At 44.9% G+C, this 25,599-nt stretch overlaps 2 protein-coding genes across 3 annotated transcripts; one reads left to right on the forward strand and one right to left on the reverse strand.

Annotated features, from left to right (window-relative positions):
- Window positions 1-1,180: 1,180 nt before the first annotated feature.
- On the reverse strand, window positions 1,181-6,934 carry TRNT1 (tRNA nucleotidyl transferase 1). Its single transcript, XM_051788698.1, has 8 exons — window positions 6,696-6,934; window positions 6,472-6,569; window positions 5,123-5,316; window positions 4,448-4,586; window positions 4,041-4,167; window positions 3,664-3,857; window positions 3,235-3,485; window positions 1,181-2,326 (listed from the first exon to the last, which is right to left on the reverse strand). The coding sequence occupies exons 1-8, from the start codon at window positions 6,911-6,913 to the stop codon at window positions 2,078-2,080; spliced, it is 1,470 nt and encodes a 489-aa protein (XP_051644658.1). The 5' UTR covers window positions 6,914-6,934; the 3' UTR covers window positions 1,181-2,077.
- A 768-nt stretch (window positions 6,935-7,702) lies between these two features.
- Window positions 7,703-24,518, forward strand: IL5RA (interleukin 5 receptor subunit alpha). Of its 2 annotated transcripts, none has more exons than XM_051788701.1 (11): window positions 7,703-8,220; window positions 10,707-10,855; window positions 12,031-12,176; window positions 12,473-12,611; window positions 13,074-13,206; window positions 13,282-13,469; window positions 14,429-14,574; window positions 15,165-15,300; window positions 17,375-17,471; window positions 21,743-21,824; window positions 23,970-24,518. In XM_051788701.1, exons 2-11 carry the CDS (start codon window positions 10,771-10,773, stop codon window positions 24,072-24,074), a joined length of 1,257 nt encoding a protein of 418 aa, XP_051644661.1. In that variant the 5' UTR covers window positions 7,703-8,220; window positions 10,707-10,770; the 3' UTR covers window positions 24,075-24,518. The 2 variants fall into 2 exon arrangements, with proteins under 2 accessions (XP_051644661.1, XP_051644662.1); XM_051788702.1 differs by having other exon boundaries at window positions 24,022-24,518.
- The last annotated feature ends 1,081 nt before the right edge of the window (window positions 24,519-25,599 follow it).

Raw genomic sequence — 25,599 nt, forward strand, 5'->3', positions numbered from 1 at the left:
CTCATCTGGTTGTGCTGTTTTTCATGAGCACTGGAGATTTGTAGCAGGACCCTCTGCCAAGCTGGGAGAAAATCAGCTCAGACTTGGCCTTACTGGAAGTCACCAGTGATGGATGGAGGGCAGAGAGAAGCTGAGACCAGCTTGGCCAAAACATCTCCAATTAAACCCAGCACAAGGCAGTCTGAGTCAGATGCTTCCAGACCAAGGCTGGCATCCACAGGGATGGGGAAAGGACTTGCCCACAGTTTTTGGGTGAGTAACATCACTCTCTTAATTACCTAGTGGTAATTAAGCTGGCTTTGAAAGGATTGATTTAATTACCAGTGCACTCACAAGGAATTGTAACTGTGTGTGCTGTTGTAACACAGTGTAACTGTGTGTAAAAAGTTCTGGTTAAAGCTTTTTCAGTCTAATCATTATCAGCATCCCTTTCAATAAATTATCCCTTTCTGTTAATATGTTTAGTTTGTCACTCTTAATCCTGAAGGACAAAGCTGTCTAAAGGATCAGTGACACCTCTACAAGCCTTTAGACATAAACCACTGGCTAAAGCTGGGCCTAGGACTGGAGCCAGGCACACCCAGCCCCTCTGAGGGCTGAGAACCAGCTGCAAATTAAACCTTGTGACTCAAAGGAGGGTCTCCCTGCTGAACTTTGTCCAAAGTGTCCATTTGGTCCACGACAGGACTCAGTTTTAAGCTTTTGTCCTTAAAAACCCTCTTTCCAAGTGCAGTTTGACCCTGACAGCAATTCTGGGTAAGCTTAATGTGTTAATTTTAATTAATTCATTTTATCACCCCCCCAGCCATTGCCCTAAAGATGCAGGTTTAAGTTCTTTAAAGGAATCCACCACAGCACTACATTTTATCACTCGTCTCCCTCCCAAGATTTCTGGAGCTCAATAAATTGCACAAAGGAGGCTTCCATTTAATTACATCATTAAATTAAGCACCATCATGTTCTCATGAGATTTGCCTTATTAACAAACAGCACTCTTTCTCTTCCCTTGCTTCTTCCTCAGGCTCCCAAGTACCTTCAGAATAATTTATTTACAGGAACCGACTTCCTAGGAAAAGAAAAGGCAGCTGGGAAGTTGTATGAAAACCAGAAACTGTGCTGATTTCTTTCACCAGTGCTCCAGTATTGCCATCTAGTGTTGTAAAATGATATCCAAGGAAAATGAAATCCAAAGGATTTTATTAGTTACCATGGTTTTGTAGGAAAACTTCAACCTGCAATAAAGTTTATACACACAAGAGCTGCTCTCAGTGAGAGTTATTTTTTTGTTTTTTAACAGTACACCAAAAAAGCCAGGGATAGTAAAGACAGATTCATGGAGACAGCAGTGCTCCAAAAACCCAACTTCCCAAGGCAAGGACTTTGGATCTCCACCCAATTAATGCTAATTAACATTAATAGATTGTTTCACACACTGTAGAACCCCCCACCAGCTCTCCGTGGATTTAATTACTCAGTGGTAAGTTACTGAAAAGCTACTGAAGAGACAGAAGTCCATGATACTGACTCAGCCCAGTCATCCTTTTAATCTAGAATTGATTCTGGAGTTCTGGAAAATAAAAATATTTCTAGGAAACAGACTGGTTTTCCATGGTAAGACTGTTTGGGAACTGCTGGAGTGTTTCCATCTGGTATCCAGCTTTAACTACAAAGAGTTAAATTACAACTCATTATTTCCAGACACTGTCACTCTCTTAGGCACAAAAAACCTTCCATGATTTTATCTAGAGCATACAAACACCTTTTTTTGAAGATTTGAGTTTTGTTTTTTTTTTTTAGATATAGCAAAGTCAGAATGAGAAAAACCTTGCTGTCACCTCTAGTGCCTCAAAGTCATGATAAAGCAGCAAATATTTAATCACTAAACACGACAGAGAGAGGTAGAAAATGTGGAATTTGGCAAATAATGTAATTATTACACAATTAAACCTCTCCTTGCAGAAATGATGGATTAGTAACTGAAGGTGTTAAATGTCACAGAAGCTCTACTGGCTGTGAGGGACAAGATATTCCAAGTTCCACTCGGATCAGGGCACAAACAGTTCTGTTATTATTCATTTTACACCCTCTTCAGGCAGCTCAGCAGTTCCTCTTTATCCATGTGGTATCCACTCTTTTTCCACTCATCCCTCAGCTGCTGCAGGGCTGTTCCAATTTCCTTCCCAGAAGTCACTCCCATCTTCCGTAAGTCATGGCCACTGACAGGGAAAGTGGGAACAGTCCATTCCTGCATCTCCTTTAAAAGCTGCTCTTCTCCTTGGTACTTCAGGAGCTCGAAGATCTTGGAATTTGTGCTAGCTTCCCTAGACTGGGAGAGAACAGGGAAAAAGAGAGGATTCAGTGGGAATCAGCAGAAAACAGCTCCAACTGTGCTACTCCCATCACACCTCATCAGGCCGGATCTGGACGAGTTGGATCCAGGGAAACAAGGATCTCTCTCCTGCCTCACAAGTGTTAAAACTCAGTGCTAATGTTTTTCAGCCTGACTGAAAGGCTTTCAACTGCTAAAAATATGGTGGGTTTGTTTGTTTGTTTGTTATAAATTTCTTAAAAATGAATTTAAAGCCTCAGTATCTTGGATGGAAAAGATAAAAAAAGCTTTTGAAGCCAAGCAGAAATGTCTGCTGTTCATCCTTTTGCAGAACTAGACTCTACCAAAGGAAGAGAATCTTTTTATACCAAAGTTTCTGCTTTATGTGCCAGAGACATGCCAGGACATTTGCAATAGCTCTTGATTTCTGTTTCCCTGTCCAGAGGAAAAACAAGGGGAAAAAAAAAAAAGAATAATAAAATCACAGAATGGTTTGGCTTGGAAGGGACCTTAAAGGGATCTCTCAGGTTGCTCCAAGTCCCAACCCAACCTGGCCTTGTTTGAAAAACAAACCACCCAACCCCAGCTGACTTAACTGGAACTGGTATCAATAATAGTTATACATGAAAGCTACTCCTCCATTTTCTGTGACAATACTACAGTGGCAGCAATCCAAAGCTGGCTCATAATTTTTATCAGTGCATGCCATCCTTGTGAGAAAAATATCATGGCCTTGAAAACACTGGCAAAAAACTGGTTAAGGCCAAGAAAGAAGCCTGCTGTGAAATGGCTCTCGGTTCTTTTAGGCTCTTTCTTTCCACTGGGCCTTGTCATCTCTGCTGCTCTGTACAACTGGAAATTCAGTTTCCTGGGAAGACCAAATAAAAACCATAGGAAACACTCACATCCATCAAAAAGTCCTGGTATGGCCTCAGTGGTTCTGGCCCCGTGGCCTTGCTCAGTTCCTGCCGGTGCTTCACTAAGAAAAGGCCCAGGTTCTTTTCTTCTTTGGAGATTTTCAGCCTCAGGTCAAGGTTGGTGACATCATCCTTCCCCTTGAACAAGGATGTCAGGACAGTCATGGGTTTTGGAGACAGATTCTGAATGTTTTTAGTGACTCTGGCAAATTCCTCTAAATTCCCATCAAGTGGGAGCCCTAAAGGGATGCACAAAGAAATGCAAGAAAGCATTAATAAGAAATGTGGATGTTAACACAAGGAAAAAAAAATCAAATCTAATTTCTTTCTGAGCGAAACCAAGTTTTATCTCAGTTTGCCACACTGCAAGTCCTGTTTGTCTATGATATAGGAGTAAGAAATGAATTTTCACCTTACCTATGTACTGGGCAATATCCAGCTCATACATAAGTTGAACCAAATGATTGACATGGTTTCCGAGAAGAATTTTTTTCAGTTCCACCCAAATCCTTTCTCCTGATATTCCAGCCAAACCTTTGGCATTTTCTTTAATTGCTTGCAGTGTAGCAGGTTCATGATCTCCAGCTTTCTCTGCAATTCTTCCATAAAATCTGCCAAATACACCCCCTGGATGTTAGATTAGGAACAACTATTGCACTTACAATCACAAAATCGTTTAGGTTGGAAAGGAAATATGACAACTACAACTCTTTTTACATCACTGATCTCTTTTTGCATATTTTTGAAACCTTCTACAGTTCACTTCCTCATCTGGGAAAGGCAAAACCTCTTACCTGAAATATCTGAGGATTCGTAAATAATCTTCTTGTATTCTCTCACTTGCCTTCCCTACAAATCTGATTTTCTTGCTTTTCAAGTCTTCATAGCCATTAAAAAAATCATACAGTGTCCCATCCAAACCTAGAAAAAGAAGGAAAAAAACCCAGAAAAATATGAATTTAAGAATGTGGTTGACATAATTAAACACTATAATTTGAAAATACAGAAGGGAAGTTGTGTGAGTTGAGCTGGTTTGTCAGATCACCTCACATATTTGCACAGGAGAATCAAACAAAACTGAAACAGACAGAATTCACTGGCTTATTTTGAAATATTACAGATATTTATAAATATAAATATTTAGAATACTTGCTACTGCATGCAACAGGAAAGCCAAATATTTGCTTTTCAAAGAACCTACCTAAAAACATGGAATTGACAGTGAGATCCCTCCTCTCAGCATCCTTGTGCCAGTCAGTGGTGAACTCCACCTCGGCGTGCCGTCCATCGGTGACAACATCTATTCGAAGAGTGGTAATTTCAAAATTCTGTTCATGGAGCTGCAAATCCCACAGACATCGTTACTTCAGCACAGCCAGGCAGGGAAAAACCTAAAACCTTGTGTTATTTTTTTCAGCCTCCTGTTTGCAGACAGCGAGCGGACAAAGCAACGTGTGCCATGTTTTCCTACGGAGCAGACAACTGAGAAATATGAACCCCTGAAGACAATCCTTGCATTATTTATTTTCCAAAGAGCCTGCAGAAATATTCCTGCAGACCAAGGCAGAGGAAACATGACCTGGGAAATCAGGACAGCTTGCCCACATTATCTGAACATGTGGGTGGTCTGCATCATCTTTTCAGGTGATGACACAGCAGCATGAATGCGTTGCATGCATTAAAATATGGTGATTATTTGAATTCTACAGTGAAGAAGCAAAAAAATCACTCCATGCTTTAGAAGAGGGTCTCATTTAAACCCCTGCTGTGAGGCTTTAACAAAGAAAGAGCACACTAACAGCTTTCTACTGGACATGCAGCACATCCACAGACATTCAGATGTTTGGAAAAGACCCCAGTCAAACCCCAAACCAACCCTGGCAGTGATGGTTCCGTGTTTCTCTCCTTTGTTGTTGATCAGACGAACTCCAGCTGAGGTGAACATCTCCTTCATCTCTGCAGGGGTGGCTGTCGTGGCAAAGTCGATGTCCTGCGGTGTCACCCCACTGAGCAGATCCCTCACGGCCCCCCCTGCTATCCTCAGCTCATAGTTCTTCTTCTCAAACAGCTCTGGGAAGGAAAGGAAAACCATAAAGCACCGTCTCACATAAACCCAGAGCACAGTGTCAGCCCTAACCTGCCTTCTCACAGATCAGGATCACAGATGTGGGAATACACACTCCAATGTGCAGGAAGCAGCAAGTACCTCACAGCTTCATGCAAAATGCACTAAATAGGGGCACAGCTGAGCACCCACAGGTATTTCCCCTGTCATTTGATTTTTTTTTTTTCCTGGAGCATTTTTGACATAAATATTGGCAGGTTGCTAATTGATACTGGGGGGTGCGGATCATTTTAGGGGCTGACAAGGGAACAGTGCTTGGTTTACTCATGGCAGAGAGAGTGAACTGTGAACTAAACTTCTCCAGGAACAATATAAAATCATGGAATCACAGCCCACAAAGGGGACACCGAGCTCTGCCTCGTCCCTTGAGACAGGCTGGGAGAGCTGGGGGTATCCAGCCTAGGGAAGAGAAGGCTCTGGGAGACCTTAGACCCTTCCAGTGCCTAAATGGGCTTACAAAAAGGCTGGGGGGAATTTTTTATGGAGCAGGGAGTGACAGGACAAGGGACAATGGCCTTAAGCTGAAGGTAAGATTTAGACTGGATATTGGGAAGAAATTCTTGCTGGCGAGGGTGGTGATGCCTTGGCACATGTTGCCCAGAGAAGCTGTGGCTGCCCCATCCCTGGGGCAATAAACATGTATAAACAGAGTTAACACACTGAATAAATATATACTGTCTCTACATGGACTCCCTTTGATATCCAAGGAGTGCAGTCAGCAACTAAAGCAGTATTAGTGCAAATAATACAAGTATTATTATTATTAGGGCAAATAATTATAAGGGCAGGGGGGATGGCTTCAAACTAAGAGAGGGGCAATTAAAGTAGGTACTAGGAAGAAATCCTCCCTGTGAGGGTGGGGAGGTCCTGGCACAGGTTGCCCAGAGAAGCTGTGGCTGCCCCATCCCTGGGAGTGTCCAAGGCCAGGTTGGAAGGGGCTTGGAGCAACCTGGGCTGGTGGAAGGTGTCCCTGCCCATGGCAGGGGGTGGGACTGGATGGGCTTTGAGGTCCCTCCCAACCCAGACCATTTAATGACTCGTCTCCTTGCTCAGAATCACCCCGAGGGACCCCACGAACGCCGCGGTCCCCCCGCACTCACCGGCCACGCTGCGCAGCCCGGGCGTGAAGAGCGCCTGGAACTGCGGCGCCTGCAGCCTCATGGCTCCGCTCCCGCCGCTCCGCAGCCGCAGCCCGGCCCTGCGGGGCACAACCGGCACCTGAGCCCACACGGCTCCCCGCAGGTGCCCCCGCAGGTGCCCCCGCAGGTGCCCCCAGAGGTGCCCCCACATGCCCGGGCGCTCCCGCCGCCCCGGTCCCACTCACCCCGGCTGAGGACGCGGCTCCGCCGCCCCGGCGCGGCCCGATGAGCTCAGCGCGACCGCCCGCCCGGCCCGGCCCCTCCGGGGCGGGGATGCCGCGTTCGGCCCGGCCCGGCCCCTCGGGGCGGAGCGGGGTTGGGGATGCTCGCTCGGTGTGTGTCGAACAGCCCTGCTGTGACCGGAGTCATCGCCGGTCCCGGGTCTGTGCGCACAGCGGGACATGGGCTGTTGGAGGCTCGCACACTGCAGAGACATAAACAGTGCCGCAGAAACACGGAATGAACCAGGCTGGAAAAGACCTCCGGGATCAGCGAGTCCAGCCTGTGACCCAGCCCCACCCTGTCACCCAGACTGTGGCACTGATGCCACATCCAGTCTGTCCTTAAACACCTCCAGGAGTGACTCCCCCACCTCCCTGAGCAGCCCATTCCAGTGTCTGATCACTCCCTCTGTAAAGAATTTCTTGCCAATGTCCAACCTAACCCTCCCCTGGTGCAGCTCAAGGCTGTGCCCTCTCGTCCTACTGCTGGTTCCTGGAGAAGAGCCCCATACCCACCTCAGCACAGCTCCTGCCAGGCAGACAGAGCCTGGTGTCACAGGCACCCACGGATCCTGCTCTGCCGCGGGGCTTTGCCAGGGCACAGCAAAGGGACAAGGACAGACCTGTGCAGAAATGTAACAAATTAAGACTTTCACGCCCTCTCCCAGCCCATTGGGCTGGGACTAAGAGACCTTAAACTGGCTTTCCAGTGCTTAAAGGGGCTTATAAAAAAGAGGGAGTGAGTTTTTTACACGGACAGATAGGACAAGGGGGAACAGGCTCAAACTGAAAAAGAGTAGGTTCAGATTAGACACTAGGCAGAAACTGGGTTGGAAGGAACCTTAAAGCCTATCTGTTCCACCTCCCACAAGCCCCATCCATTGTGGCCTTGAACACTTCCAGGGATGGGGCATCCACAGCTTCTCTGGGCAACAGAGAAGTTATCCAACCCAGGGATCACAGCTCACAGCTCCTAGCACAAGCTTAGGAACCTGGTGCTGTTTTGGTACTGGTAACTTCTCAAAATGCTACTGGTGTCTACATGGGAAGAGCATTGGACAAGATGGTGTAAAACATTGGACAAAACCTACCCAGTTTTCCAAATATGTTTGGGTTTGATTTTCTACCTGAAGAACAGATCGCGTTATCAGCACTGTGACTCCAGGTTATTTCTTTGCAGTCAGTCAGCACATTCTTGCCATTGCAAAGTCATTAGAGAACTGTCAGACCATGGCATATAATTAACCCTCCATAAATAGAGTAAACCCATTTCTGGGCTAAACAATGAGCTTGTGTGGAGGTTCCATCCTGTGCTCAATCCGTAGTTCCCTTTTTCAGTGCGTGGTTATCTGACTTATCTGCCATCACTTCTGGGGGATCACATCTGTACTTGAAAGGCAGCAGTCATAAAAGAAACCCACGGGGAGATGACCCAGAGGACACTGAACAAACGGAGCAGACTCTTCACAGGACTTGTGAGAGTGCACAGGTAACCCCTGGGGTGTCTGTTGTGGTTTGAGTTTGTCCTGTTGTGCTTGCTTTGAAGGCTGCAGAGGGGCTGCTTTTCACTGGGTTTACACTGGGAAAAGCACCTGCAATCTGCTTCTGCCCCATTGCTTGTGAGGCAGTGGGACACAGCAGCTGTAAGGGAGAAAGTCATTCCCTTCTAGAGGCTGTTTTATATGGCTTGGGTTTCTCCTGTCCTTTTAAAAGGAGTATATTGCCTCTACAAAAAGAATATACCTTTTACCTTCTGCTTATTACTTTTTACCATATATAACCAAAACATAATCAAGCCTTCCATTTGTCCTGAAAACTTACTACACCCATTTTTTTGTGAGGAGTGTAATCCTCTTGTAGACTTCCTGTTGCCCTTTTTATTTGTATATGCTTATTTTTTTATCTTTCCAGCAATTTCTCACGTGAAACAGGGAGGGTATCACAGACTGCAGTGTGTTCTTAGAGGTTGTGGACTTACACAGCTGCAGGAATATCTCTTCCAAAAGCTATGTTTTAAGTCTTAGTCTGACAACACTAAAAAAAAAAATAAATAGTGTTTTTACAAACAAAACAGGATAAGATAAACTGAATAGAACAGGATTGTAAGTAAAGACTAATCTGCATTACAGGAACATTTTATATCTAGTTTTAAATAGTAATGTGCTGCTCAGAAAATCTAAGGTCTGTGTCTAATATGTGCAAGCTTTTAGGCAGCAAAAACACCTTTGAAAAGCTGATCTTCAGGATCTTTTCAAAAGTATAGGGAAAAAAATGTGCCCAGGAAGAATCAAAGCCCTTACTTTTTTGAAAACAAAGTTAAAAAAAATCTCTAGGCAGCCAGACCCCCTTTTAAATAAACCCAAGGGACAGCCAGCTTTTCTAGTTGTGCTAAATGCCTGAAAGCAATGCACTGACATCAGTCAAGTCAGTAGATGTGAAGCCTAAGCAGCTGTAAAACATGAAGTTTTTTAAAGATTTCATTTTTAAAATAATTTAAATACATTTTTAAATATTTTTTGAATAAATCTTAAGGTTTTTTGAAGCAGCAAAGAAAGTCTGGTGACAGTAATTTATTCAAAAGCGTGTTGGAAATCTGTATCATGTTCTATCATTTTTTCAGTGAGTTTTTTTCAGGAAAGCAGTATAGGAGTGTCAGAGATCAGGTGCCTTTGTAAACCTGTGTCCAGTCCACATAATGCCCTCCAGAAGAACATAATCATGTCGTGCAAGTGAAAAAAGCCAAAGGAACGGATTTTTCAGGAATGGTAATGCCTAGGAAATAGTCCTGGAGGCATTGTGCAGGCATGGATGTGTGTGGTAAGGAATATTTATCCCATTATCTGTGAGCCACTACATTGTGGAAGAACCACAATGTCTTCCAATCAGCCAGTGTCCACAAAATCCAAGCCTGGCTCCCCTGGAATATCCATTAACAAACTCCAGGGGTTCAGCTGGGCTCGTGCACATTTGGGCTTGAAGAAAAGCAGACAGACACAAAATGTGAATATATATAATGAGGAGACTTGGACATTAAGAAACACACTGTACTGTAGATTATGTGGCACTTTAATGAACTCTGCACTCATGCACCACTTTGAAAAATAGTTACTGTAAAGCAGAATTGCTCCAACTGTGATCAGTCGGGTCATAACTCAGTCCCTGGGTGATTCATTGGAGGTTCAGGGAGAACTGATGGGCTAAAGATGCTTTCTCTGCTCATTACCATTGGAAAATATTATGTTTTCCATACAAGCAATTGCTGTAGTGCCCCAGGGAAGGAGTGAGATTGGGCCAGGAGGGAGTATTTCTCTTCGGGAAGAACATTTTGGAAAGCTGCTGTTCTGTATGTCCATATTTATCTTGGGTTACACATGAGTGATTACACATAGATTTTTTTTTTCCTCCCAGTAATTCATGAAACAATCCACAGGAAGCATGAGAACGTGCTGGTTTTAAGCATTAAAAAGAGTTGTTCATTTAAATGAGAAACAAACAAAACAGTTTCTCCTACACCCAATAATTAACACTGAAGAATTAGCCTTGAGGTGAGCACTGACTGCATCTTTAGAGAGCTTTACTGAAATAACAGCTAGAAAGTAAATTCCAGTAAGGAGCTATTTTATATCTAGTGGCAGCTAAAAATATGGTTACTTCTGTTCTTGGAGGAAATAGGACTCTGCTGAAAGCCAATCTACCTGCACCCAACACACTCCTCTCCGTGGAGAAATGCTCTAATTCCATGACTGCTCTGAACATCCCCACACAACAGGGTTTGAAACCAGCAGCTCTTTCAGAGAGGGCTGGGAGAGGCAAAGGGAGCAAAATGAATGATGGTATTTCCATTAAATTCAGCTCTTACAAGAAGCGTTTTCCTGCAAGGAAAGAGGGCTCTATCCCTGCAGTTTCATTCTTTTGATCCCGTGGATATTTTTTGAGTGCTTAACCCTTAGGATCGTGTTCACTTTTTGCTCCCAGGCTCTGTAAGATGGTGCCAAGGCCCCTCTGCTGATGCCTGGCCGTGCTCCTTCACCAGCTAGAGATGAAGGCCAGCAGGATGCAAGTTTGTCTGATCCTCCTTTGGACAACCCACTCAGTTCAGCCCAACACACCCCAAGCTGCACGAGGTGAGGTGTTTTCCTTCTGCCAACGTGTAGCTTTAGCACCACAGGGTGTGCAAATGCCCTCTGTGTGCTGGTCACTGTTCTACAGAGTCCGTGGCATGCCATGAGTACTGGATCATGGATAACATGCCTTCTGGGACAGTTGTATCCTATCCCACATTGCTCCCAGCCACTGCCTGAGGACTGTTTGGCTTTGAGAGGGAAGAACCATGGAGATGCTCCTTGTGCCACTGTCCTCTGGGCTGGGCACTTCAGGATGGTTTGTGTTGGTTTTCTGAGCCTTTATGGGGCAGTTTTCCTGATGGAAGGTGTGTGTTGAACACTGAATTCATGGTTATCAAAGGCTGAAATTATGGGAGAAGAGAAGTGGGGGCTGATCACGGAATCCCAGAGTGGTTTGTCTTGGAAGGGATCTGAAATGTCTTCTCATTCCACCCCCTGCCATGGGCAGGGACACCTTCCACTGGAGCAGAGTGTTCAGAGCCATATCCAGCCTGGCCCTGAACACTTCCAGAGATGCTGATGGTCCTCAACTGCCTTGGAGATGGGAAATAAGGGAGGGCAGGCTCTGAAGAATTGGAGGGGAACACATCAATTATTTCCCTGCCTTGCTATTTCTGTGCTACCATTTCCCCCAGCAGGAGACCCTCCTCATTTCCATGGGAGCTCCAGGAATCCCTTTTGCCCTGTCATTCTAAATTATCATTCTCATCCTTCTATGTTTTCTTCCATTTATGCTTAATTCCTCTGTTCATCATTTTGGTTCTTTCAACCTCCTCTAGAAAGCACCCCCATGTTATGCTCCTCTGGAAGCTTCTGTGGGTGAGAATTGTTTGTACCTTCCATCAGCCCTGTTTCTATATGTCTGTGTGGCCATGAGGACCAGGATGAAAAACCTGAACCTAATTAACAAGCCAAATATAACATATCATACTCATTTTCAAGTTGAAACTGTCGTAAACATCCATTTTTAAAGCTAAGTTTTAAGTAAACTCTTATTTGATGAGGTTTTAGTTATTTAAAGATATTTTTCAAATATTAAAAACATATTATAAGAAGCTGTTGAGAGAATATGAAATGGAAATTTGCTTGTCTTTCTCACTGCTTGCAAACAAGTATCACTCTAAACAATTCACTGCATTAGTATGCCATGAATATTTTTGTTTTCTCCCTTGCAGTTCAGGTTTTCCCACCTGTTAACTTCACCCTTACAGTCTCTGCATTAGCACAAGTCCTGTTACACTGGGAACCAAACCCTGCTCAAGACCAAAAAAACGACACCATTCGATATGATGTGAAAATCCTCAGCCCTGTGCCTGAAGAGGTAAGAGAAATAAAACAAGTATCCTGAGAAGGCTAAATTCCTGTTATTCTCTTACACCTAAACTCTGAGCACTGGAGAGATTCCCTTTGAGCTTTCCTTACAGCCACAGCTCTGCTGGGATGAGGATTAGCCTGGGAATTGGCTTTCCCTGCAGGGTTCACCTTGAGGGGATGATGAGACTGGTTTTAAGTACAGGCTCCACGTTCAGGTCAACTTAATGTCTGGCTCAGTCTCTGCAGGTGCCTTATTTCAGCTTCCATCCCGTGGGATGCTTATTTGATACTTTTTATCCCAAGTATGACACCAGGAAGACCCACAGTGTCCGAACGGTCGCGCTCCACGACGGCTTCTCCGCACGCGTCCGGACACTGCTTCTCCACAACGACCTTCAGATGAGAAGTGAGTGGGTGCAGGAAAACCTCCCACCTCTGCCAGGTAAGGAGAAACCCAGGGAAGGTCTGCATTTTGTGTTCTGCCCCAGACATCAAATGGTGGAAGGTTTTATACTTCAAAAAATGCAACATTTTGCTCCACTGATCTTACAAAAGGATTTAGTCCAGGCCTTTCTATTCTAATCTCCAGGACAATCTGGAGGTGTAGAAAATGGATAACACATATAAAATATTCTAAAAATTCCTTGCTAAGGCTGAGATCACCTACTGTGGTGCACTCTGGGATATTGTTGCCTTATTACACATCACATTTATAATGGTGCTGTGTGGCACAGCTTTACTTACACGGATTGAGAATCTCCATCCATCCGTAACCAAGAGTGACATGGAAGAGAGCTGGAACAAACGGGCCAAAGGCTGGATTCAGAGTGTTTTAGCAGCATGAATTTCTCCTGATTTTCGCAGTAAGATTTTCCTTCTGCTCTGCAATTCCTTGACTCTCCAGGTGCTCCGGAGACATCCATCACCAATTTGTCCTGTGTCACTCACCTCACCGTTTCTGGGACTGTCTCTCTGCACTGCTCTTGGCTTCCTGGCCCAGGGGCACCACAAGATACCGAGTACTTTCTGTTTTACAGGTTGGTGTTTCCCCCCTTTTCACTCAGCAGGAGATTTCTTTAAGGGCATCACGTCTCACAGGCGTTTGAATTTAGGTACAAGAACCACACTGAGGAATGTCCCCATTATGCCAAAGACAAGTGGGCCAGGAATTCTGGCTGCAGCTTTCCAGGGACTCACATTGATCCCCAGGAGGTTGATGATCTCGTAATCCACATTAATGGGTCCAGCAAACGTGCTGCAATCAAGCCTTTTCAGCAGTTATTTAACCCAAATGCCATTGGTGAGTTCAACACATTTAAAAAAATATATATTAAAAATGTCTACCAGGATTATCAAAAGATTCATGAGAAAATACTGCTGGATTCAATTATTCTTGATGAAGGTGAACTGCTGGCTTTGTACAGACATCTTAATGAAATTGGAAGAGATTATAAGAGAGAACTGGATTGTTTTGACTAAATTTGATTTGAATGATTTATTTTAAATTATAGAGTGACAAAAATAAAAGCTAGAAAAGAGAGTTATGCTGTTTTTTTAGCAAAAGCAGTATTTCCAATATTAATTTGCAATTGATGTACTCAATATACCTTAAAATACAGTTTTTACTACCCTTTATTTTGCAGCCTTTCTTTAAAAGAACGATGCTCAAGATAACCATGTTCTTTTAAAGAAAGGCATTATACTGTCAAATAAAGGACAACCTCAGCCATGACTGTCCATCATCTTCCATCTACACAAATAATTTATTTTCCTTCATTAGTTCAATGCCCTTTTTTTTGTGAACAGACAATATTTCCCTTTTTCATGTCTTCACTAAGAGAAAAATTCACATATTTTCTTCTTAGAAAGCATCCCCCTAACAGCTGCTGATCCATTCCTTTGAACTTATTCCATTTTCAGTGACTTTCCTGGCTATACCTGTTTGCTTTTTTTCTGACAAAAGGTTTTTCTAACCTCTATCATTAATTTATGCTTTTGTGAGAATTAATTTAATAAATCCCCTTCTCTCCCCATAATCTAGTTGTCCAAAACTTTTAAGTGGACTTTCCAAACTGGTTTCCCATAACTATTTTCTGCTAAGTAGTTACTCCTAAATCCTTATCTTTTCTGCCCAAAAGGTGAAATAAATTCAAGAATTTAGGTGCTACTTGGAAACACCATCAGTTTATAAAATGCTCCAACTATCAGTATTTAAACTTTGCTCTATAAATAACTTACCAGGAGAGTTTTCTTTTGTAGAGAAAGTGAATGTTCCCAGAAATATCACTGTATCCTTGGAGGAAAACCATCTCCTGGCCACTTGGGAGAAGCCAATTTCTCTTTTCCATGAGGAATGTTTTGAATATGAATTTTACCTCGAAAACCTGAAGTCAGGTAACAAGCAGGTAATTGCTCCTCTGCCACTCCAGTCTTATCCAGCATTCCTGTCCTGGAGAGCTGCAGTTTGCCTTTAGGGTGAAAAAGTCTTCAAATTCATGGATCAGTTACAAAATTTAAACATTTAAAAGTAAAACCTGCAATTATTACATTTTTGAAACTGTGGACTTCTGGTGAAACTGGTTCCCATTCGTGATGGGAAACACAACAAAACCAAAGTCTCACCAGGTTTTATGTTTTTCCTGTTTTATGTCTGCAACAAAGTATCCCCAAGAGACTTGGGAAAGCAGGAGGACAAAATTGGAGTTATTCACTTTCATGCTTCTGGGTTCAGAACAATTTTTACCATCCTGAAAATCCTGCTAAAGTGTCTTAAGGAAGAATGTAAAAATGAGGCATCTTCCAAGAATTTGCCCTGAAATATTGGTGTGTTGTGAGAGAAGTTACACCTATAAAAATAGAGATTTTTACCTCAAAAGCAAGGTCAGAAGCTCAGAGTTAATCGAGTGGAGCAGTTTTAAAAGCCAAAAAAATAAAAGTGAACAATTTTCTGGATTGTTTAGGGATCTGTAACAGCACAATGTTGTTTTCCTATCAGATACTGAAATTATCCTCAAACAAATTCCGCTTGAGGATTGATGTCACCAGCAGATATTCCATCCAGATCAGAGCTAATCATCACACGTGGTGTATGAGAGGACTTTGGAGTGACTGGAGTGAAGTTATTTATGTTGGTAAGAATGACACGCTTGTAGTGACTGTTATTACACTGCTGGGAAGCCTGATCATGAGTTACACCAGGGAATTTTAACAGAAAAGCAGGAAAATGGGTACTGGGAGGAAAAAACCGACTTGTTAATGCTCAGGGGATTTAAATCCTTGTTCCATTAAAAATTAAAAAAACACCTACTTCCAAACAAAGTTTTGGGAATATGGAGGTTTTTTGGGTACAGCACTTTGCTTTTACCTATGTATGTTTTCACAGGCTGCTTTAAACTTGCTTTTTAACTGAGTAACTTCTTTAGTTTTCTTTGCCATGCATTGTGATGTTTGTGAGCCATCACATCAACTATAATTTACTGGAGCTCTCTGAACTCTTGAATTTCTTGGGGAAAAAAGAGCACCTTTGGAACATGCTCATCTGCCCCACTTTGTTCTGCATTTCCTTCTTGCTGAAGAACTTGTTCTGGCAACAACAGTTTCTTTATCATGGCACGTTATCAACTGTTTGTTCTTAGACATCCTCCTTTGCTCTTATCTTGAGTTTCTTCACTTCCTTGTTTCCACTTAGAAAAAGCCTCTTACACTCTCCTGTTTACTACACTTTCCCCCCTCAGATCTGTTTTCTAGCAGCTGTTTTGCCTCCTTTCTCTCACACATCCCCTTGAACTTCCCACCTGGCTCACGTGGCAGACACGGAAAACCCATTCTGATGCTAAAAAAAACTTAGTCTTCCATAAAAACTTACTGAAATCTCAACAATATCCAAGGTCATCCACTTCATTTTTTGTTACAAAAAAGGGTTTTTAGAGGCTTGGAGTTCATTGACACAATACAGGTTCCTGCCTAAGTTGTTGGGTTTTGGGATGTGCTCCAGCCAGTCTCTTTAGTGTTGCTGTTAATTTGTTCTGTGGCTCTGAGGAAGTGTCACCTGGTCCCTCCAGTCCATGTGTTGTGTGGACATCTCTAAAAACTTAAAGGACTTTAACCTATTTCCAGAGTTTGCTCCCCCAGCCACCCTCGAGACTTACCCAAAGTGTAACTCGGTGACACTCACATCCTAAATCTCATTTTTTTGAGTGAGCAGTGGTAACCCTGGAGACAAAATAAACCCTCCTGATGTGTTTATAATTGCAAGGTTGGCTGTGCAGCCCTGCCAGGGTGGGGTGGGGTGCAGGGTGGGTCACACAGGCTGCTCACGGTGTCACCCCGGGGATGGCCATGCCTCCACAGCCCTTGATGGATCCAGCAGGCTCGCTCTTCATTCTCAGAAACAAATCTGGCCACAACTGAATCTTGTAGTGTCTCCAGCCCCAATAAACCCGACCCTGCAGTGGCTGATTTCTGTCCTTCCCATTACCTGGAGTTGGCAGCGCTGACACCTCGGTCCGATCCGTGGGACGGGGAGTTATCAGGAGCACACATAGACTTTGAAAACACAGTTCACTGGAAATGCTTTTGTCATGTGGCCAAATGTGGCACAAACTGATGGTGGTGGTCACTAAACAGTGCCTTTGCCAAACAGAAACATCTTGATAGAAATAAATACCTGCACTCTGCTCACAGAGAAATTCCTGAGGAAATGCATCAGCAGCCAGCTGAAAATTGGGGGGGTTCAGTGTCTTTTTCACAGGTAAATTTAGGGAGCCAGAGGAGTCCAGTTCCTGGCTAGAAAGGATTAGCAGAAATGAAGAATGGTTTGCTGGAAAACAAACATTTTGTGCCCGAGTTTATCAGCCAGCAGTGTCTTTGCTGAGTCCCAGTTGGGGCACTGTGTGTCTCAGGATGGCAGCTGATGGACCCCACCCTGGTGGGCCTGGCCTCTCATACTTCTTGGATTGTTCTCTCCTTCATGTCAAAATAACAGAAATTCAGTGTTGAAACTGGAAAGTCACTTCATGGAAACTCTTCTTGAAGCTCTGGTGTAGCATTTTTTATTTTACATACTGAGTCTTCATCATTTGCATGGTAATTTGTGACCTGAACACAAATGCATGAAACAGCTCATGAAATATTTCAGAAGAATGTGCTTAAAATAATCTGCACTAAAATAATATCTTTCCTTTCTTTTTCTCCCTTGAAATTCAGGGCAAAACAAACTGGACAATTCTGTGGCCTGGATTCTCGCTGTGCTCTGTGTGTCCACGTCCTGCACATTCCTGCTTGTTGCTTTAATATGCAAAATGTAAGTAGCCTCATCTTCTCTTTAATTACAGTGTAACTAAGGACCAGGTGTTCAACAAGTGTGGGGGGATGCTACAAGTTTTGCTTATTTATAAGAAAGGGCACTGAGTTTGGTATTCAGGCATAATTATACAAAGCAAAAATACTGAATGAGTAATAATCAGCCTCATTAAGTTACTATCAATAATAACATTCAGCATTGGTGGGATAGGAGGATTATTCAATTTAATCTTAAACAACAAACCCATATATAAGTGAAGTGGACTTATGAAAAATCTATTTGTCCTTATCTCATTTCTTCACTTAAATGCCTGTTGGGTCAGTGATTTCCCCAGAAGGACTCTCTGTTAATCCCTGGTGAAAACTGCTGGGAGCATCTTTCATGGCCAAAATGTACAGAGCACTGTTGTTTGCTTTCAGTATTTGAGCTATTTATTTAGTTTATTTTTAATTACACAGAGGCTCTGGATGCCATGTAGCAAAGCCAGAGGCCATATAACCAAACTCCCCAAACTGTGCTGTGAAGAAGCCCAAGTACACTTTGGATTCCTGTTGCTGTGACAAGTCAAATCATAAGTGATGAATTAAGGAATTGATGTAATTAGAAGCTTCTCCCCTGAAACATGCAGCAAGCAGCAATTATCAGTCCACAATAAACCCAGCTCCCAGTAATGGAAGTGGTCTCCTCAACTCTGCTAATTTCTTACTCATTTCTTTAGTGCCTTTTAATTTATTGGTCATCCTGACGTGTCCTTGACTATTTTCCTTTCAATACCACATTTCCTTTATCAAATAAAAGTCTTGTCTACAGGAATGTTACAGGAAAATCACTGTTATTGACTCTCCCTCAAGTGTCTGGTATCTGTAACCTGTTCTTAAGGCAAGTTAATTAGCAGACAGGTCTCAGCAAGCAATCTTTTTGGGAACAAGACAGATTTCACTCCCCAGATAGTCTATTCTTGTTCTGTGTCACACACACTTGTCCCCACTATGCAGCCTTGATGTATTGGTGAAAACCCCCAAACTGCTCTTACTTACATCCCTGATTCTTGTCTGGATTGACCTGCAGCTCGAGGTCCTCCACTGTCCCAGCACCACCATCTTCAGCTCTGTCCTCTCAGTTTGGGACAGCAGAACAGCAGCCCCAGTAAGCAGCAGTCACACTGTTCCATCTTCTGCAAGTTCTGCAAGGATTTGGGTATTATAGTTACCCCTTTTGGAGATCCTGGAGCAGATACAGGGGAGAAACAGGTACAGGGGAAGACTTAAGGACCAACTTGGAGAAGCTGCACTAATTTATTTTATGATTTCAATCCATTAGGCAAATTTAGGCTTTTCCAGTGTCAGCTGCTTGGTTGCTTCCAGGAGTTTCTAGTCTGTAATTCCCTAGCACCCAAAGGCTCATTGCATTCCACCTTTGTCAACAATTAAAATGTTCCCTGCCTGCTGCACTGAGCTTCATGGAGCTGCTGGCTTCATTCCACCCTTCCTCCTTCACTAATCCCCCAGCCTGCCCTGAGAGGAGGTGGGAAGAGTAAGAAGATGAAACACTGTGTGTATCCTGCTCATTGTTGTATCTTCAGATATTAAAAAAAGAAAAATAGAGGAGACTCCCTAGATCATGGTTTCATTAGTGCTGTCAGTTTTTACTGCTCCTGAAAATTCATGAAGTGTCCCATGCAATTCCAGCCACGGAATCAGTTCAAATTTCCTGTGATTTGAAGCTGTTATAAGGAATTCCATTACAGCAAAGAGTCCTATAAATTTTTCTGTGCACTGCCAGGCCTCAGAGATAAAGCCCACGGTTTGGGAGGAGTGCTGCAAGGCAGAGCAGCCCTCTGGGACTGCTTGGATTGGCTTTTCCCTTCACTTACCTGCAGTAGCTGGTGGAACTCCTGTCTTGATAAAAAGCACAATTGGATGTTTTCCTAGTTTGCCCCTTCTTTGTGAGTGAGCACCTTCTGTGCTTCCCTAGGCTGGGCCTTGGAATAACATTTGCTCCTGGAGGGGGTAGGTGGTAACTCCACGTGGTTGCCATGAGGACAGGGAGCACCCTCCACACCCCAAAATCAGTGTGGTCATCCCTTCCTCTTGTGCACCTCACACCAGTCCACCACCAGCAGACACCAGTCATGTCTGGAAAAATGCCACAGGGAATCCCAGGAGAGGCAAAACACTACAACAGGCACTCACACACTGAAACCAAATATTTCATCAATGTCATTGTGGCAGTTAGAAGAGGGAAAAGAAGAACTGGAACTCTTACTTATTCCTCTTTGCTGATCTTTGGCCTTTTCATGCCATAGCCTGTGGGAAAAGTGGCAAATTTCAGAGAGACAGACACAGTAACTGGAGGCTCTGAAATGCTGACTTAAGGCACGAGGGTCCCGTGGGGTGTGCCCAAAGCCTGGAGGTCCCAGTACTGCTGAGTGAAAGGGCCCTGCTCTCACCTCTGTGGAGACCTGGGACATGGTTTGTGACAAGATATTTAATCACATGACTCCACCTTTTCAGTAACCTGCAAAAAAGACCAGGACCATTGTGAGGGCACCACTGTCACCAGCCCACCAAGGCCTCACTGTAAAGTCTCTTGCACCTGAGGACCCCCCCTGGACACAAATGTGCTTCTGCCTCACTTCTTTTGGGTGTTTGTCACCCCTCCTTAAATGTTTCTATTCCAGAAGTGACATGTACCTTATGCTTTCTGCTGACTCAATAAACAATTCTGGTATGGCTCCATCAAAATCTTTCACTGACAAACAGCACAGCTGGGAATGTGCCACCCCAGATAAAACCAAACCTTGGTGGGTACATTGCACTGCAATGGCAGAAATCAGGGCTGGAATGAGGTGCACTGAAATGGGCCTCCAGCCCTTCGGAAAAGTTTGGGGGAGCTGATCAAGTGTAGGGGCTGTGAATACAACAGAGCCTGCAAAGCTGACCCAGCTATGGGCACAAGACCTGACCCTGAGGAGGAAGTCTGGGAAGAATGGAGATGATGCCAGGTGCTGTGGAGTAATGATATTGGCACTCATCCTGCCTCACTCCTAAGTTACACCAGCAGCCACCTCACTGTCCCACTCCACTGGTGGTGACCAAACAGTCTGGCTTGTCCTCTGCACCCAACAGTGGCCCCACTGTGTTCAGCATTTCAACAATATCTCCCAAAAACACCTCACACCTACTTTTCCTCCCCATATTCCCACTTCAGGGAATTCAGGAAGCTTTTGGAAGAACAGTCCTGAGAACATAAGCAGTGAACTAACCAGACATCAGCCAGGAGAGTTGTCACAAAATAAATGAGGCAGAGGAGCAGATCTGCCCTTGGTCCCATCAGCTCCACATCTCTGCTTCATGGATATCAGGATGTCCCTCAGAACAGATCCTGGACTGAATCCTGTAGTCTTCACTCAGGCTGAGTTCCTATTCATACCTGGCCCTGTTTGGACATGGTGCTGTGCAGGGATGGAGGCAGCGAATGTGCTTTTGCGGTGGTTGAAATGTGAGGGCTGTACTCTGGGATGTAGCAAAGACATGGAAAAGTTCCCCTGTAGCACCTTCTATCCCAAAAATACCAGTGTCTGTGTGCTGGGCCAGGCTGGGGAGTGTCAGGCAGGGAAGGGGATCTCAGAGGGTGTTAGTAGGATGAGTTATTACACCACTCAGCAGAACCATTTACTGCCAGCCACCTCTGGGGCCTTTCCTGCCTCCTCCTCGTTCCCTCGGCACACAATTATTTGTAGTTGCTCTCCTGCCACGAGACACAGGCAGTTTATGTCCAGAAACCAAAGTCTGAGCAAGAGGTAGCTTGTCTTGACTGTCCAAACAAGGTACATGACAACACAGCCCTTGGGAGGAACATGAGCACGAACAGACAGATCAGAGCAATTAATTTCTCTCCCAGACAGGCCTGTTGTCGCTAAAAGCCCCGGGAATGCCCCGTTGGATTGGACCAGCTACAGCTGTGATGGGAGAGGCTGATGGGGGAGAGCATCAGCCCATCTCCTCCTTGTCACCCACATGTCCCCAGGGCCCAGAAATGAGGAGCAACACACCTGCCTGGTCCCCACTGATGGACCATTATCCACAACTGTGACCCCTTCTGAACCCGCTGCTGCTGTCACATGCCAGTGATGGAATGGGAGGGGGGCAGGAAGGCTGGTGGGTGAGGAGACATGTCTTCTCCTGGGGCTAAACGTGTTCTGCTTGTTGGATACATCATCCATCAGAGAAAGCAGCTCTTTCACATCCCTCCACTGCTGTTTTTTGCAGAAACCATGTCTGGAGCAAACTGTTTCCACCAATCCCAACACCCAGCAACAAATTCCCAGATCCCTTCCCAGTCGACTACGAGGTAAAAAAACATTTTAGTCACTTTTTCATTTTTTTTTAACTAGAAGGAATGCTTGTGTCTGTGTGCTGCTCTTTCCCTCTAAGGCTGGGAGTAAACAGAATCACAGAATCATTAAGGTTGGAAAAGACCTCCAAGATCATCAAGTGCAGCCTTTGACCTGACACCACCACGCCCACTAAACCATGGAGCTTCTTCCTGCCCACTTAAAGCCTTCTGACCTCTTGGAATTTCTAATGTCCATAGTAAATGTGGGCTCCATGGTCAAGTGTGTTGGGCAAAACATGCCAAGGGGGAAATTCATGGGTGCAGTTAATGGAACAAGGCTTATGTCCTCTGCTACGAGAATAACATGGTTATCCATGGAATTCAGTAATTCCTGAGGCTCTTTTTGCAATCCTAACTGCTGAGGTGGGTACTGACCTGGCTGTGTGGCCACCTCCTCTGCCAGAGACAGGTCCCAGTCCGTTGTAGCCCTGGATCTGGCCTTGTTTGTAGATGCTGTGTTTTGGGAAGGGTTAAAAACGAACAAAAGGATGAAGTGCTCTGCTAATATGCAGTGAATTTCAGGCACATGTTCCATACCTCTGGCTCTGCCTTTTGTAGGGAAAGGCAGGGACTGGAGGGTGACTCCTGGGGAGCTGATTTATTTTGTTAAACCTAGCAATCTGAAATATTTTGCTCCCACTGTTAAGCTGGACTTAAGCCTTATTATGTTCGCTGTTACTTCTGATAAATACATTTGCCTTACAGATAAGATAAAACCCCTCATTGTCTGCTCATGGGAAGCACAGCTCAGTAACTTGATTTTCATTAGTCCCCTCAGAAAAGGGGTTTGATTTTTTGGATATGGTTCTTACACCATGATCTGGTCAAGGAAATGGGCTTAAAAGATTATCTTATAATGTTTGTTTTTAATTAAACCACGGGTGTAAAATAACATGACTAGGGGCATCACAAATAAGAAGATGAGAAATAGCAAATATTAATGCTGCAGCTGGAAAATGGGAGCTTGCAAAGGCTGTTTCACGTCATCATCATCAGAACTGTTTTATATTTAGTTGTCTCTTTACTTAAAGGGAGCTGGGTGTGGGCAGGTGATACCAACCAGAGGCTTTCAGTTGGTACTGTGGCCACAAGGGCAGTGGCACCAGCAAGGAGAGGTGAGGACATGACCCTGGTCTGTGCTGAGGTCACCAGGCAGAGTGAAACCCTCAGAGCTGTTTGTTGTGGACGTTCAGTTCCTAAATTTGCAGCGTAAACAAGAGGGTGAGGTGATGAAAGCCCTGCAGCGTGGTGGCCACATGGCCCGTGGGAACCTGCTCGTCCCCCAGGAGCTGCTCTGCTGCCCTTGAGGGCTTCCCAGAAGCAAAGCTACTGCTCAGCTTCTGCTTCCTTCTGCAGGTCACCCCAGCCCTGCAGTTGTGCAACTCTGCTCGGTGCTGAGGGATCAGGTCGTGGCCCCAACACTGGGCTTTGCTGCTGTGTATTGAGAAGAATTCAGACCATACTTCAGACCCTGCTCCTGAAAGGGTGGTCAGGCACTGGAAGGGCTGCCCAGGGACGTGGTGGAGTCACCATCCCTGGAAGAGTTCAAAACCTGAGTGGATGTGGCACTTCTCAACAGGATTTAGTGGGAATGGTGGTGTCAGTCAAAGGTTGGACTGGATGCTCTTGGAGGTCTTTTCCAGCCTTAGTGATTGTGTGATTCTGTGCCCTTCAGCTCCTCCTGGGGCTCTTTGTTTCTGACTACAGAGGGGTGTCCGGTGGCCACTGCGGCCGACATGGGGAATCTGTGGGAGCAGGGGTTTGTAAAACATGCCCAAATGGGAATCTGTGGGTGCAGGGGTGTGTAAAACATGCCAAATGGGAATCTGTGGGTCCAGGGGTGTGTAAAACATGCCAAATGGGAATCTGTGGGTGCAGGGGTGTGTAAAATATGCCAAATGGGAATCTGTGGGTGCAGGGGGCTGCTGGCCCGAGGGACAGAGTGATGAGCAACCCCAAGAGAACTTCAGCAGGAGCAGGAAAATTCTCCTGTTGAACCCAGTGCTCCTTCTCAGCTCTGACCTCAGAAAACACTTGGTGTGAATCCCTCTTTAAATGCACCAGCTTGAAGCAGGATGTTTCTCATGAGCTCTGTCCCAGCCCCAAGCAGCCCCAGCTCCCAGCTCCCACCTCACAGGGGTTTGCTTTCCAGAGGGCCCGGACCTGCACCAGCGACACGGAGACCGAGTTCAGCAGCTTGGCTGAAGATCTTTACTGCAGAGCCCTGGATGATTCTGTCTTCTGAGAGGCTGCTCCGTGTCACCTCCATGTGTCCACATTCCCAACAGGAAGGAGGACTTGTTTCCCCTTGCTTCCATGAGCTGCTGAACACAAAGTCCCAGTTGAAACAGGATATAAGCACATGGCACGAGGGCTGTGTAGTCTGGAAAAGAGCTAATGGTTTTTTTTTTTCTGGCTGGCAGTTTAATCTTTTGGATATTTGTTTTAACTAACTTTGACAACTCGAGATGCAAAACACAAACTGGGACTTGGCACGGCCCTGGGAATGGCAGCAAGGCACCCAGCCATGGTCCTGGTGGAGACCAAGGTGGGTCAAACATTAGGAAAAGAATTAAAGGAGCTGTGAAGCCTCCCAGTGCTCTCATCCCTGGTGCTGTAGCAAGTCCAGCATGAGAGTGGGATCCACGTTTGGCCTCACTGATACACTTTGTAATAAACAGTCTGAATTTCAATCTGGAAAGCCTCCATGGAAATGCAATTCCTTGCTAAAGGCAGGGCTGTTTGTGCTCTGGGTGAGCCCTGAGGGTGCAGCCAGGCCACTCCTGTGTGGGGACTGGGGGTGGGGTGGCCAGGCCCCTGCTCAGAGGTACCCAAGTCCTGCTTTTTAGTAACCACAGCACCAATTTTGGATGTGAGGAAACATCTCTCTCATTTACAGGACTTTATAAACCCCAAACCCTCTGAATTTTATAGGCTATTTAGGACAAGGTTAGTTTGATTGTCTGCCTGATGCATGGTTAGAGGTTGGTTACTGTTGTGTGCAAAGCTGACATCTTGTCTGCTATTTCTCTGCACTCAGGTAGCACATTTCAGTATAAAACAAGAGCTTTGCCTGGTTTTCTTACCCTTCTGGATGAGGGAATACTGTTGGGATGGGGAGGCTCTGAAGGAGCACTTCCCTGCCCAGTGGCTGCTCCCCAGGGACATCAGGACTGGTTCAGGAGATCACAGGGAGCTCAGACTCTTGCCTCTGACATCACTGGGAGCATCTGCAAAAGGACAAGAGGGATTGTTTGGGATCCCTGGCAAAAGGGATTAAAGCTCGAGGGGCAGGGAGGAAAGAAAAAAGAGAGAGGAAAATGGCACAAACAGATAAACTCCCTCAACTGCACCTAAAAAACAGACACAACTTGGGAATGCAGTTTTCAGCACTCATTACAGAAATGTGCCAAGGACTCCTTGGTGCTCTGGAGAGTCTGAGCTGCCACGAGCTGGGCCCCTCCTTGGTGGGCAGCTTTAGCAATTCTGAAAATCCAAGCCCAACACTGCAACCTGTTTTTCCTTTCTGTCTGTTGTTCCATCTCAGATGAGCTGGGTTTGAGACAGCCTGGGTTTCTCTTTGGGATTTATTTACCTACCTTGTATAATCCACTGGGGGAGTTACCAAATAAACCTCCTGCCTTAAACCTCGGGCTTTGACCTCCTTGGCTGCAGATCATGAAGTTCTCCTGGTCCTGCAGAGTCCCTTCTTCTTCCAAGAAACCTCCTC

Source organism: Manacus candei, unplaced genomic scaffold (assembly GCF_025592945.1).
Source record: "Manacus candei isolate 608988 ecotype Guabito, Panama unplaced genomic scaffold, ASM2559294v1 h1tg000025l, whole genome shotgun sequence".
Taxonomy (NCBI): domain Eukaryota; kingdom Metazoa; phylum Chordata; class Aves; order Passeriformes; family Pipridae; genus Manacus; species Manacus candei.

What these genes read in the sequence shown, in the direction of transcription:
- TRNT1 (XM_051788698.1), bottom strand. Translation starts at nt 6,913, where the DNA reads ATGTCCCGCTGTGCGCACAGACCCGGGACCGGCGATGACTCCGGTCAC. An exon ending in GAGCCGCGTCCTCAGCCGGG is followed by an intron (nt 6,570 to 6,695) that starts GTGAGTGGGACC and finishes TGTGCCCCGCAG; the next exon opens with GGCCGGGCTGCGGCTGCGGA. An exon ending in ACCAGGACTTTTTGATGGAT is followed by an intron (nt 2,327 to 3,234) that starts GTGAGTGTTTCC and finishes GTTCTCTCCCAG; the next exon opens with TCTAGGGAAGCTAGCACAAA.
- IL5RA (XM_051788701.1), top strand. Translation starts at nt 10,771, where the DNA reads ATGAAGGCCAGCAGGATGCAAGTTTGTCTGATCCTCCTTTGGACAACC. An exon ending in AAACCTCCCACCTCTGCCAG is followed by an intron (nt 12,612 to 13,073) that starts GTAAGGAGAAAC and finishes TTGACTCTCCAG; the next exon opens with GTGCTCCGGAGACATCCATC. An exon ending in ATTTAACCCAAATGCCATTG is followed by an intron (nt 13,470 to 14,428) that starts GTGAGTTCAACA and finishes TTTCTTTTGTAG; the next exon opens with AGAAAGTGAATGTTCCCAGA.